Source organism: Malania oleifera, chromosome 8 (genome assembly GCF_029873635.1).
Source record: "Malania oleifera isolate guangnan ecotype guangnan chromosome 8, ASM2987363v1, whole genome shotgun sequence".
NCBI classification, from domain to species: domain Eukaryota; kingdom Viridiplantae; phylum Streptophyta; class Magnoliopsida; order Santalales; family Ximeniaceae; genus Malania; species Malania oleifera.
This window is the reverse complement of record NC_080424.1, coordinates 21,528,381-21,542,139: the sequence shown is the minus strand read 5'-3', so window position 1 is coordinate 21,542,139 and position 13,759 is coordinate 21,528,381. Positions and strand designations below refer to the sequence as shown.

Here is a 13,759-nt window from a genome sequence, read left to right as displayed (position 1 = left end):
AACAATCTGTCACAAAGGGGCAGCCTTCCCGTTGATCCAAGGCCCGCCGTCATTTTTATTAGAATTCTGCAAGTTCAAATTGCTATCCTTTTTGGGTTTTAGATTACAATGTGTGGTTGGATCATCATGCTCTTCACTCTTTGATTAGGACACTGGAATGATTGCTTTTGTTGGGGTGGGAAGGTTTAGAAGTTCTTATTATACTTATAAAGACACTGGGCCACTTATTCAGTTATGTGAGCAGGCCTGGGGTTAAGGCAAGTCTGAGTTGGGATCTAAGGAGGAGTCTAAAGGAGGATCTTGTTCTTTGGGCTCCATACTGAAGGAAAATGGCAAGAGTCAGGTTGTTGGTTGGGGAATGGGGACCCAGGTAATTCCTTGTCAGATCTCAAGAATGGGAAGGCCCAGATTTCAGTCCCTAGAACTCAGGAAATGAGCAGTGGGAGGGAGGATGCTATACCCTTCGATAATGAAATCCATTCCCAGCTCCAGTACTCCATGTTTTGAATCGAGCTGAACAAATTTTGGATCATACCCATAATATTGGTAGTTTAAAGTCAAAACTAGATCGTGGTGTTAAAAATGTAACTATTCGAAGAGGCTTTACAGGGTGGGGTGGAAAGAAGTAAAAGGAGCTGCTTTGGGGTGCACCACTGATGTCTTTTGTCTGAATTCTGACAGACTTGAGGGAACTAAGGTGTATGCTCATCAAAAGGCAGTTCATATGGGTGCTGAGATGAGAGGAAGGTGTTTGAAGAGGAGAGAAAATTCTGGTGCGGCAGGGGCAAAGTTTTTAAGGAGAGATAGTATAGTGGAAGACCCCTCCCAAAAAAAGAGGTTGGGTGTAGCAATTGGGCAAGAAAAGAAATGGGGGTAAAGAAATGGGGATTTTTTCAGATTCAGAAAGTGATGATTTTAGTGAGTTTGACTGTGGTTGGGGTTGTTGGATGAGATTCAAAAACAATATGGGTGGTTTCTGATTCTTGGAGGTGGGACACTATGTACTCTTTCCTACCTACCTTGAGACCATGCATGACATTAAGACCCTGGGCATGGTTGATTGTTTACTCAACACATCCTCAACTAAGGTAAAGAGAAACGGAGAGAGAGGATATGCTTGCCTTGAACCTCAAGAGGCTTGGTACCACTTCCTAGGTTGGCCGTTCACAATAACTGACATTATCACCTTGGAAAGGCACCCTTTGGTCCACTTCTTCCAAACTCCACCGAAACCCTTTATAGCCAACACATGATCCAAGAAACTCATGCTGACCAAGTTGGCTTTGCAAAGTCTAATAAGACTCCCCTCTCTCCCCTTCTTTTCACATCCTCCGCCACCTCATTAGCCACTAGGCAGCATCAGGATCTGTTTATTCTAATAAGATTCCCCTCTCTCTGCTTCTCCTCACATCCTCCACCATCTCATTAGCCACTAGGCAGCATCAGGATCTGTTTATTCCTAATGAAGGCGGTTGACTGGTCTAGAGTAATTGTTCTCCATAACACCTCTTGAAGCCTCTTTTGATAAGACCTTGGTGAGGATTTTGTAGAGACTAGCTAGTAATCAGACTTGTCTGTAGTATCCCACCCTCTCTAAAAGCTCCTTAGGGGCAAGCTATAAAAGTGTTCACATTCTTTCTCACCACCCCCTTTCTCTGAAACTCACAGTAAAAATCCATTATATCTTCCTGAATCACCTCCCAGTTATCTTGGAAGAATGCCATGAGGAAGCCGTCAGGGCCTGGAACCTTTTCTCTATCCATTTCCTAGACTGCCTGCTGATCTTTTGAATGTCAAAAGAACTTTTTCTAGCCAATTAGAGAGATTTCATCGAAGGGGCTCCAATTTATATCTTCAATCATTAACCTATTCATACACTTTTCAGTGTATAACCTCTTATAGATATTTGTTAGATTACCACTTTACCTAAAAGTTTAAGATGTTAGGTTGTGGGCCAACAATGTATATCAATCTTTAATACTCCCCCACATGTGCAGCCCAATAGCACGTGGAAAGATAACACACCTGTTACAGGGAATATAATAATTTTTTAAACACCACACTATAAACGCGGGCTACAAGTCTAGAATTCAGAACCACCTGGTAAGCAACTCTGATACCATGTTAGATACTACTTTACCTAATAGTTTAAGCTGTTAGGTTGTGGGTCAATTGGCCAACAATGTATATCAAGCTTTAAAAAAATCCATTATCACTTCCCTGATTTGTTCAAAATCATGCATCTATTTCCCATACCTTGAACAAATTCTTTCTTCTCCTTCCATGGGCACCTTATGGAATAATTTGGTATTGCATTCCCCCTCTTCCACCCACCCCATCCTAGATTTTTGTTTCCAGCTTATACTTTACCTAAAAAGGAGTACCTCTAATCATTACAAAAATGGCCCTTTTTAGCCCTATCCTCTTTGCCACATGCCCAAACATTCAATCTCATTTAGAATCAGATTTTTTTTCCCCCTTTCAAATCACCAAAAAATTTGTTTTCACTTATATCATCTTCCTCACAAGGGGGTAGGGCCCCGGCACATCAGGTTGCTATAAAAAAGAACTGGGTAGTGATCTGAAACTGGTCTGACCAGAACCTCTTAGCATCATTCGGGAATGTTTGTTGCCCATTCACCGGTGAACAAGAAACGACCAATATGCTAAGAAGCGATGCTATCTCCTGAAGCAACCCAGATGAAGTGGCCGTTAACCAGCATTACATCCTTGAGCCTGCAGTGCCGAATGATGGGAGTCAAAAATTCTGATGCATAGGCCACCCTAGAACCCCCCCAACCTCTCTTTGGCAAGCTGAATGGTATTGAATCCCCATTCACCATGCAATGTGGGTTACAAGGACCGAAAAGACTCTCCACTCTTCAAAATGGGAAATCCGCAACCAAGAAAGTGTGGGTCCATAATAGACAAAAACCCCCAATCCCAATCCACTTTACCTCCAGCAACGCTGAAAGAGAGAAATCACCGACAGCAGCAGTCCCTAAATAATGCCACCCTAGTACCCAGACAATGTTTAGCCTCCCTAATGCCCTGAAGACGGAATGAACAAGGAGTCCACTAATTTAATCTTAGATTCTTGGATTAACAAAATAACTAGAAAAACCCTATTAATTAACTCTCTTGCTATCCCCTGCTTCCTGCTATTTCCTAAGCCTCGACCGTTACAAGAAAGAATCTTCATTGATAACTACCATCATCACCCTTATGCCTTTCCACCTTATCATAATTGTCTGAGTAGACAAGCCAACCTATTTCTTTGCTGGTTAGATGATCTTTTTCTCTCCCTTGTCACCCCACTGCCAATCCTAGCCACTTCCTCCTCACAGGTCACTAGACTAAACCTAACTCGTCAAGTAGGGTTTGGGCATCACGATTGTCCCTCTTATCTCCTAGGAGGTCTACTGTATGTAAGTACCCTATTTTAGTTAACCCCTTTTGGTACAGTAGTGTATTAGATGTAGAAATAGAATGCTTTGGAATGGGAAGAATACCTACTAAATAAGCTGCACTGAAGTCCCACGAGGTTCATTTCAGAGTTGCAAATTGGATTATCTGACGTAGGAACAAGAATTGAACTTGGAATTCCCAAATGAGAAGTCATGGGAGAAGAGATGTTCCGACTATGTTCGCCCAAAAATAGAGCTTCATTCGAACTTTGTGTACCATGGATGGTCTGATTACCCTGATTTTCTTGTTTTGGATCCTTTATTTTCAACTACTTTCCTTCCTCTTGTTGGGAATCATTGAGAGCAACTATAGTGGAAGGAGCATTCTCAAAATTTTTGTTCATTTGTGGCTCCTGTTTTCTGCAAGTGCTTGATCAACAAATCCTTGCTTTTGGAGCCATAAGAGGAAAGCGAAACAACTGATATTTATCAAGATCTGTAGATGTGTAAACTGCCATCAAATTCGACTGCCTGTTTTCCTTTGTTACCTAAATCAGATTTCTCCACTCCCATCTTGGTTTTGTTCTCATTGTACGCCTGTGAGAGTCTTCATAAGGTAGGACGCCGAGTTGCTTCTTTAGTTTCACTTTCAGCGGCTTGCCCCTCTTCTTTATTTCCATCTACCTCCCTCTTATCCTCTGGTCCTCATAAAATATCTGAACTGCTAGGTGCCAAATGGTCCCCTCTAATTAATCAGGAGTTGATGGCATTATTGATCGCAGATCCGTCAACCCACAGTCCCTAATAAACTTGGCAAAACTCTGCTTACTAGAAGTGATCCAAAAGCCCCCTTTTCTTCTGTATTGGAAACCTAGCGATGATAAAAGTTTGTTCGTTTAATTGACAACAAAAAATCAGAGACTATACTTTAACTACCAACAAGCATAGTTGTCATGATGCCTTTTATGCTGTAGGTGACACACATACTACTCTGGTTGGGACAAAGGCTCTGCAACCAAACCCTTTGAGAATGAGCCTACTTTAGGGAGCTGAAGATATGAACATGTTCGTAAAACTATTCAGGAAAAACTTAAAATTAAATTTCTATGCCCTTGAAAATTTCAGGCCAAATTTTATCTTACATTCAAAGTTTGAGGAAAATAAAGTCACCCTAATCAAAATTTGACTATTTTAAAGAGATTAGGGTAAATTGCATAGTTAATTGCATAGTCACCCTAATCACTCAATTGCAATTCAATCCTTTGATGGTTTAATTTTAGCATTCAACTCTGAACTTGCAATCAAGTTGCAATGACATCCCTCACAGTTAAAATTTGCTAAGCATGCATTAGACCACTTGACTAATTCATGATTAGGACCTTTGTCATTTCAGCTTGGAGTTCAAATTAGGGCTATTTTGTGTTTTAGAGGGTTAAAAAAATTTTAAAACTAATATAAATATCCTGATCACAAGTTTGTCGAGTGTTCAAATTTATCACTGGTTGCACGTGGTACATGACAAGCATATTACAATGCTAATGCGTAACTTTCTTTCAAGTTAAAAACTTTAAAAGTTGAGAGGAGGGAAATCAAATTGTGATTTATCTTGTCAAATTCACAAGTATTTTTCAAATATTACATGCTGTATGTTCTTTTGTACTAATAATCCATGTTCGATCATTGATGTTATGAAAGCCATGTCATTGTGCTGCCTTGAGAATGTGATTTCATGCTTCATTGCAGGAGTATATCCAGGATTCCACCCTTTGCTTGGACTTCAGCATTATACTTGTGGGAAACTTGAATGGTTTGAATCTGCTCTTATTTTGCACATTCTGAATTTCCTCTCTTCTTGATTCCATTTCTCTTCTTGCTAATATTGTAGCAAATATTATTCTTATTAGGACTTTGAGGTTCCAACATTGAAATTTGTCTTAAGATTGTGGCGGCAATGGATTGAAAGTTATCAATTGTATTGTTTGAAACGTTTCTTTCAAACCAAGTGTTAGTTTGAAAACTGCACCAGGTTGGAAATTTCAAAGTTGTGACATACAACTGAAATTGCAACAATATTAGTGTTTTCATCTTTTTTTTGGAAAAGCAGCATTTTAAAAAAAATTCCATTGGAGGTCTATTAGGCCTGGACTGCACGACACGTAGCCTATTTCCCTTCCCATTTTCCTTCCCAATTTCTCCCAATGGTAGAACCTAATACATCGAAGATGAAAGTTCTGTGATCTAACCATTGGGTTGTCCCCCAGGGGACAGGGTAAGCGACACTACCCTCTGTTTATTTTGCTTTATTTACCAAACCTTTTTCCTGGTTACTTTGGCCAGTTGTGTCCTCACTTTGCAGCTCGACATACTGCCTTGTCCTCCTATAAATAAATGTTCCATCCTGTGTAACTTTTACTATCTTAATCCACATTCCTTTTGGTGTTCCATGATCCTCTTTCAATTGGATTGTACAAGTTACCGCACTAAACCTGCTTGGCAAAGCTTTTTTATTTTTTATTTTTCATTTTTTGTATTTTTTAAGAACATTATTAGGGAATGTTTATTAGTAGGTTTGCTGGTGTGTAGTGGATATTGTTGAAAGACTCTTCTGTTTCTAGTTGATGTTTTGGGGGCATTCCAAGGATCCGAGGAAAGCCTTCAAAATCTTATTCTCTTTGAGATTCTACCCGTTAGCATCTTTGGTAGACATTATTTGATCTGTGGACTCTTGCTGGACAAGCTGCCGATTTTAAGATTTTACCTGCTCCCTTCAGTACGTGAGCACCGCATATACCTCTTTGTAGATCCTTCCACCCTTCTCTCCCTCTCTCTCTCTCTCTCTCTCTCTCTCTCTCTCTCCCCTCCACAGATAAAGGGGTATCCCAAGGAATAACAAAGTGGTTTTCTTTTCCTTTGGGTTGATCTTCCAACTTGCTACCCAAAAGGAAATGTTGACCTTCAAACAGAAAAGTTGATGTTCGTTCATGTTCTTGCAGGTTACTTGGGCTCACAGAGGATGCTGTCAAATCATTAACCAATGCAGTGGACATACTTAGAGTAACTCATGGCACAAATACGCATTTTGTGAAGGAGCTTCTAATCAAGTTAGAGGAGGCACGCGCAGAAGTTGGTTATAGTTTATCATTGAAGGATGAGTAGCAACATCCACCTTCTGATCAAATCCAGGGGTATGGTCGAGGAAATTAACAAACATTATCTCATTATGTCGAGCTTTCGTTCAGTCAGTACAACCATGTAGCACTGGTCATTCGGTCATTCCCAGAAGCCTTCTGATTGATTGCTGGGAATGTCTGCTGCAGGCTGTCACAGCAGGCTTGGATTTTTTTATGATCAATCATTGGTTGTTCCTAGACATGTTCTGTGGAAATTTTGTTCAGTCATCACAACCATGTTCATACCTTGAGCTTCTGCCTCTGACATATTACTTCACAACTGTATAGTGGACTTTCTATAGCAGCAGCCTGTCTTTCCTGTTGATTATTTCTTTCCCACCTCTATGGTCTAGTTTTGTGGACTGTGTTACATTGATCTGTTAACTTTAGACCGTATTAAGAATAAGATGACAGTTTGCTTCAAGAAATCTCTTATTGTGCCCCTGCACTTTGTAATTACAATTTAGTGCATTCCCTCTGGAGTCTGGATTTCCTTTTTTAGGTCATGCATGTTTTCTTGTTTTTTCAGGATATACATTCTTTATTTAGCATCTATGATATTTTGTCATAGTCCACACCAATTCATACCCTTATTATTATTATTATTATTATTATTATTATTATTATTATTATTAAAAGGTTTTGGTAATATTTGTCCATTGAAATAATTTTAGTTTTAATTTTTAATTTTTCAAATATTTACAAAAAAATCACTTTGTTTTCTAAAATTCTAAATTTGTATAGAAAAGTTGAAAACATCTTTTTATTATTTTTTATATTTTTGAATTCTTACTCTGTGTTTAGGAGCAGGGAACATAGATTTTGGATTTGAATTGGCGTGGACTATGACAAAATATATTATAAAATTATATTAAATTTCTTTTGAATTCATACAAATTCAAATCCAAATCTCAAAATCCATAATTTCACACTCCTTGTATAGGTTTTTAAACAAAATCATGTTTTTTTATTTTTTTTATTTTGAGCAAAAGACACTCACCTTTCCTAAGGTTTGTTAAAAAGATAGGGATATTTCCTGAGATTTCAAAAATTTTATGGACCTCCACCAAGATTTCAAAAATGACAGACTTGCCCTCAAAATACTTGTCTTTTTATAAAATATAAGGAAAATTGTCTTTTTAATAAATTTCAAGGGAAGTATTTGGAATTCTTAAAATCTCAGGGAAGCTTCCTAAAATTTTTGAAATACCAAGGGAGATCAGTGTTCTTTTATCAAATCTAAGGGAAACTCAATCTCTTTTTTCTATTTTTCAACAATTATTTTAAAATATAGAAATCAAAATGGAAAACTGTTTTGCAGAAAGTAACACACTCTTTATATTTTTTTACTCTTTAAACACAAATCTTGAAAAATTTAAAAGTTGATATTTTAAAAATTATTTAAAAAAATAAAAAAATAAAAGATTTTCTTCAACTAAATGGGTTTTTAATTATTTGGTAATGGAAAAAAAAAAAAAAATGAAACTTCTTGCTTATAATTGATATTGTATAGTAAAGAAAGAAGTGTGCAAGAATGTATTTGTTGTTGTTACTAGTTTTTTTATATATGTTACATCATATATAAATATACATAGATATACACATACATATATTATTTTTTTATAACAATTTAATATCTAAAATTCATTTTCATGGATTAAATTATTATGTATTGGTTTTAATTTTAACTTAAAACAAAATGTTCATGTTAATTTGAAATAAAATAAAAATAAAAAGTCCCAAAAATTTAATTTTTTTATAAAAATATGAACAGTTATCCAATAGATATTTCACCATTTTTTAACCTTGTACAATACTTGTTAAGTAGCTAATGAGCGAGCCTAAAGGGTTTCATATTAATAAATAAATAAATATATATATATATATATATATACACAAACACACAATAATAACTTTTAGTCTGCATTCTTTTACATTTTTTTTATTATTCTAACCATATTTAAATTGAGTTTTAAATTTCTTTTCAACTTATCATGGTTTAATAGTGCTATTATTAAATTGTTTAGTGCTTGATAATCAAATATTTTGTGGCATTAAACACTCTTGTCATTAAAAGATTACGGACCGTGTTGGTAGAATATCTAGGAAGGAAAATCAGGGTAGACTCTAGGAGAACACTCAATACTTCATCTTAAGTTTGCAATAGTAAAATATTAAAAAGATGTCAGCATGGCGATGCTACCTTTCCTCCTTCTATAAACAAAGCCTCCCGAACCCTCACGGGTATGGCGCGGTGAAAAAATATCAGCACGTAAGAAGGAGTATCGAAAGTTCAATTTTAGGTAGATACACTAATGGAGCTAGCGGTTCCTGTGGATGGTGAAAATTTACTCTATGAGCCAGCGGAAACTGTGGATGGTGAGAGTTTGCTCCGTGAGCCAGCGGGGACCGTGGATGGTAATGGAAATGTGTCCTGGGGGTCAGGTTGACCGAACGTTCAACTGATGCACGGAAACCATGTCCGCATTTCGGACTTTACCTGATCAGTGAGACGTAGGGGGAGGACACTGATCTATAGGTTTGGTGTCGCACCAAGGGATCCGAAAGGCATGTTGGTGGTTGAAGTTCCAATGTAATAAAAAAAAAAACAAACAAAGCCTCTCGAAGATAAAATGCCTATGCCTATAAAATTAAGAATCCTCATTAGTTGAGGGCTAAGTTACATCTATTATAACTGTTTCAAACCTCTCTGCATCTCTTGTGGTTATCTTTTAAAAATAGTATTGTGGTATCTTCAATTATCCAACTTAATCTTCTGGCATCCCAATAAAGGTGGGTGTATTTTCTGTGCTCATCAGAGACCCCACACTTCTTAACTCTGAAAAGAATTTTCAATCTTAGGATTAGGAGGAAGGAATACTTCATTTGCAGCCTCATTTGTGCTTTCAAGGTGAGTTCATTTGCGGATTATGAATAAGGAATATTTCATTTGCGATCTCAAGGCGAGTTCATTTGTGAATTATAAATAAGGAATACTTCATTTGAGACCTCATCTTGTCCTTTCAAGGTGAGTTCATTTGTTTATCGAGGTGGGTCATATGGGACATCAGTCCATCCTACTGAAATAAAGTCTCGGGTGATTCATCCCACCTCTTCTTCTTCATGTTTTGTGCATAGAAAAATTACTTGCTCTTCAGGTGAGACCTCCACTAACCATACTAACAAAAAAAAAAAATACACCGGTTCTCTATGAGCCAGTAGAGACCGTGGATGGTAATGGAAATGTATCTCGGGGTCGAATTTACTGAACGTTCAATTGATGCACGGAAGCCGTGTCCGCATTCTGGACTTTACCTGATCAGCGAGACCTAAGGGGAGGACACCGATCTGTAGGTTTGGTGTCACACCAGGTGGGTCCGAAGGGTTTGTTGGTAGCTGGAGTTCCTTTGTAATAAAAAAAAAAATACACCTTTGTTGGGAAGCTGAAACCCTACGATCCTTTATTATATGCAGCCATTTGGGAGTCAAATTGATACTAAGAGTTGGATTTTACTTGAAAAAAGAAAAAGAAAAAAAAATAAGGAGAAAACTCATTTTCTCTTGTATTTTCCTTCTTTATTATTATAATACTAACAAGAATTTTATTTGAAAAAAGAAAAAGAAAGGAAATTAAGGAGAAAACTCATTTTCTCTTGTATTTTCCTTATTTATTATTAAAATAATAACAAAAAAAAAGTTCATTTTAATATGATTAAAAATTAGAAAAAAAAATTAAATATTAATAATACGTAAAATCAAAATTTTGTTCACAAATTTGGTATATTTTTTATTTTTTTTTTCTCATGATAACCAAACATAAAAAAATAGATTTTTTAATATTTTGCTTTCCTTTTCCAAACATTTTCTCGTTCCAAAGGAGCCTACATGATACTGAAGTCCAGAATGGATAATATTAGGTTCCCGGCTTGGGAGGAAGGAAAGTGAGAGCTACGCAGGTGGTGGTAGGACTAGGACAGGTGCAAGGAACTTTTGAAGCACAAGAGGCGAAAGTGATGAAATATTTAACAAGCGCACAGGAGTTTGTCCAGAGGTTAGGTGATTTCCGCATCAAAGCATGTATCCCAGGTCTAAGAACTCTAGTGCTGATGCTTTATGCAGGTTAACTTTGGTTTTGAAACCAGATTGGGCAAGGTCTGTATATCTTGAGAGGTTGGGTTCTCCAGTTCTCCTTCTTTTGATGAGGCAATGACGATAGAAAAGTAGAGTGTAGATACAGATGGATGGAATTCTTGCAAGGAAGGAAGGGAGCCTCACATAAGGTGGAGAAGGAAGGCAGCCAGGTATACTCTCATCGAGGGACTACTGTGTCAGAGATCCTTGAATCTTCATTATCTGAAGTGATTAGGAACGAAGGAAGATGATTGCATACTGAGGGAGATCCATGTAGGGATGTGCAGAAATCACCTTATAGGCTAGGCTCCCTCATTAACCATGTACTCTGGATCCAAATGACAGAATTCTTCTGGATTTATATAGTCTGCAACTATAGCTAATATGGGGTTCCAAGGGTTCTTCACTAACCATGGGAAGCAATTTGACAGCAACATGTTTAGGAAGTATTATTATTATTATTATTATTATTATTTAGGAGTTGATTGCTGGTATTTTTTAAGTGAAGTACCTGCAGAGTAATTAATGAACAGGTGGAAAACATAAACTAAAATTTTCTTTATGGATTGAAGACTCAGTTGGATGTCGCGCAGGGACAGTAGGTGGACTGCAGGTGGATGAGGTATTCTCTCATAAGGGAGCATGCTTCATCTATGGCATTGGAGGGTGTTGTGGTGCATTTCGACTAAAGGGCAGTGTGAGGGGTCAGTGAGTAAAGGTGGTCCTGGGATAAGAGTTGTACTATAAACTAAGTCTTAACTAGGAAAATGACTTTAAGAATAGAAAAAATGAATTGAACGTGCAATTGAAAATTTTTCAAAGGAAAAATCAAGCAATGCTCGAAGAACAACTTGAAGATTTCAACAACATTCAAAGAACGTTCAAAAAACATTTTAAGATCATTGGAAGACTTGAAGAACATTCAAAAATTATGTGCAGATTCAAAGAACATTCAAAGGGTCTTCAAAGATTCAAAGGATATTTATAGATCATTCAAGTTAAAAATTTATATTCAAAACAGCAGGAGCGATGGGAAGAAGAACATATCTTGAGAAGAATTTTTTGGTGGGGAGAATAGGAAATTGCTAAAGCCTTTTATAAAAGTGGTCAAGCCTCAAGAAGGCACGCGAAATTTGGAACTGCCTAGAAAAATGAGTCTGCACATAGATCTAAGAATCTTGGGAATCTCAAATGGAGACACAGTATCCCTAGGATCTTTGTAAATGTTAGTGATAATAATTATTTGCATTATATTAGGAGTAGAATAGTCATTTTCTCTTTTATTCTTGTAGGCTATATAAGTCGTCTTTATCTCTTGCAGAACCCTAAAGATTCAATGAAAGTTTTTTCTTTTCCCAATCTTTAATTTGCTCCTATTTGATTTTATCATGGTATTAGATCCTTCTCTAGCATTCGAGGAAGCTATTTCTCTCCTAAACTGAGAAAAGATCCATAACTTTGAGAGCTTGGTTTGTTATTTGATTTTGCAATATTGAGATCAGCCGCTTTAGACTGTCTTTATTAATAATTTGAGTTGCAATTTGGCGGATTGTATTTACTTTTACCACCTCAAGCCCATAGAAAATGACAAGAATTTTCTTGGAGGGGTCGGACTAGAGAGAAGTGGAGATGTGAAGGCGGTCGATGTCGGGCTTCTGGCCGTAATTGGATCGAAACTGGTGGGGAGAGAGAGAGGTCAATTTTGGAGTTGGGAACGATGTAGCCTCTGTCCTTCAACATTTCTAGTGCAGTTCTTCAAGCTAGGTCGTACCTGTGGCTCTTAGCGTTCCCTTCATCCACGAAGCTGCTCAAGCACCTTGTAACGACCTCAAAAATCTTAATATAAAAAATGTAATATAATAAATAGAAAAGTCAATCCGAACCCGTGGGTAACGGGGACACTTGTCATTCACAGCGGAACCTACGCAACAGTAAATATAAATTACATTCTCAAAACCGTGATATACATAATACCAGAGTTCACTACATCACCAAAATACTGCATTTATATACAACCTCCAAAACATCAAAATAACCCTAGGATCATATAACAAAATCCCCTGATCCTAGATCAACGCTTACTCTTCTAGTAGGGAAGCTCAACTCACTCAGCGGCGGCCCTGACCTACCGGTTTCTTTGGGTTTCCTGAAAATCATTTAATGTTCAGGGATGAGACACTTCTCAGTAAGGTAAAATAAACTAAATACAGTTGTGTGGTAACATGAATATTTATTACAGTTATACATACACAGAACATTTCATATATCTAAAAACATACATCATAACATGGTGGAATAATCATATACTTTCATATTTTCTAATAATTTATACTGATCATGAAATGTCTGTTATAGCTAATAATACTGAAAACACACTCAAGATGAATAGTTAGCTGATGTCATGTATTACCCCCCATGATGGGTTGTGCAGACCGAAGGCGGGACCCGACAATGGATGGCCGATCACTGTCGAGTCAAAAATGTCTGTAAGTACGATGGGCCCGCCACACCCTAATCCGGACTGCCAGGTGGAAGTCCACACTCTACTGAAAGTCACATCGACTATCCATCTCCCACCCCCTTGTGGGGTGGTTAGCACCAATCTAATCATAGATATCTGATCTATAAGTTACGGTACCGTGCTCCTGAACTGAACTAAACTAACATCCGGATTCTGATAACATATAATACATGATATTCTAGCATTTTTCATCATTTTATAAATATGGCCTCGCATCGAAAATCATTTCATAAATACGGCCTCGCGCCGAAATCATTTCATATGTATCATTCTGAAAATAAATAAATTATCATGTATTTTCAACATCATTTTGTACTATAACATTTCATATTCCTGAAAACGTGCTTCATTCGTAACAAAGTCATATCGTAATACATTTCACGTAAAGTAATATTCATGCCACACATTTGCTGTATAAAGCCATACATTGTATTCTAAAAATCATAATTTCTGGCATCTCATACATATATATACATTTCAACATAATAGCAGTATTTTCCCAAACGTGCATTTCCTTTGTAATACACAAA

At 37.1% G+C, this 13,759-nt stretch overlaps 1 protein-coding gene across 3 annotated transcripts in view; it reads left to right on the top strand.

Moving 5' to 3' along the window:
* The window catches only part of LOC131162485 (histone-lysine N-methyltransferase ASHR1), a 38,323-nt gene extending 31,318 nt beyond the window's left edge, over positions 1 to 7,005 (top strand). For all 3 annotated transcript variants that reach the window (XM_058119022.1, XM_058119021.1, XM_058119023.1), the window contains 2 exons: positions 5,151 to 5,214; positions 6,401 to 7,005. In XM_058119022.1, the coding sequence (XP_057975005.1) occupies positions 5,151 to 5,214; positions 6,401 to 6,563 (227 nt within the window). In that variant the 3' untranslated portion in view covers positions 6,564 to 7,005. The remainder of the gene's footprint in view (positions 1 to 5,150; positions 5,215 to 6,400) is intronic.
* Positions 7,006 to 13,759: the final 6,754 nt, after the last annotated feature.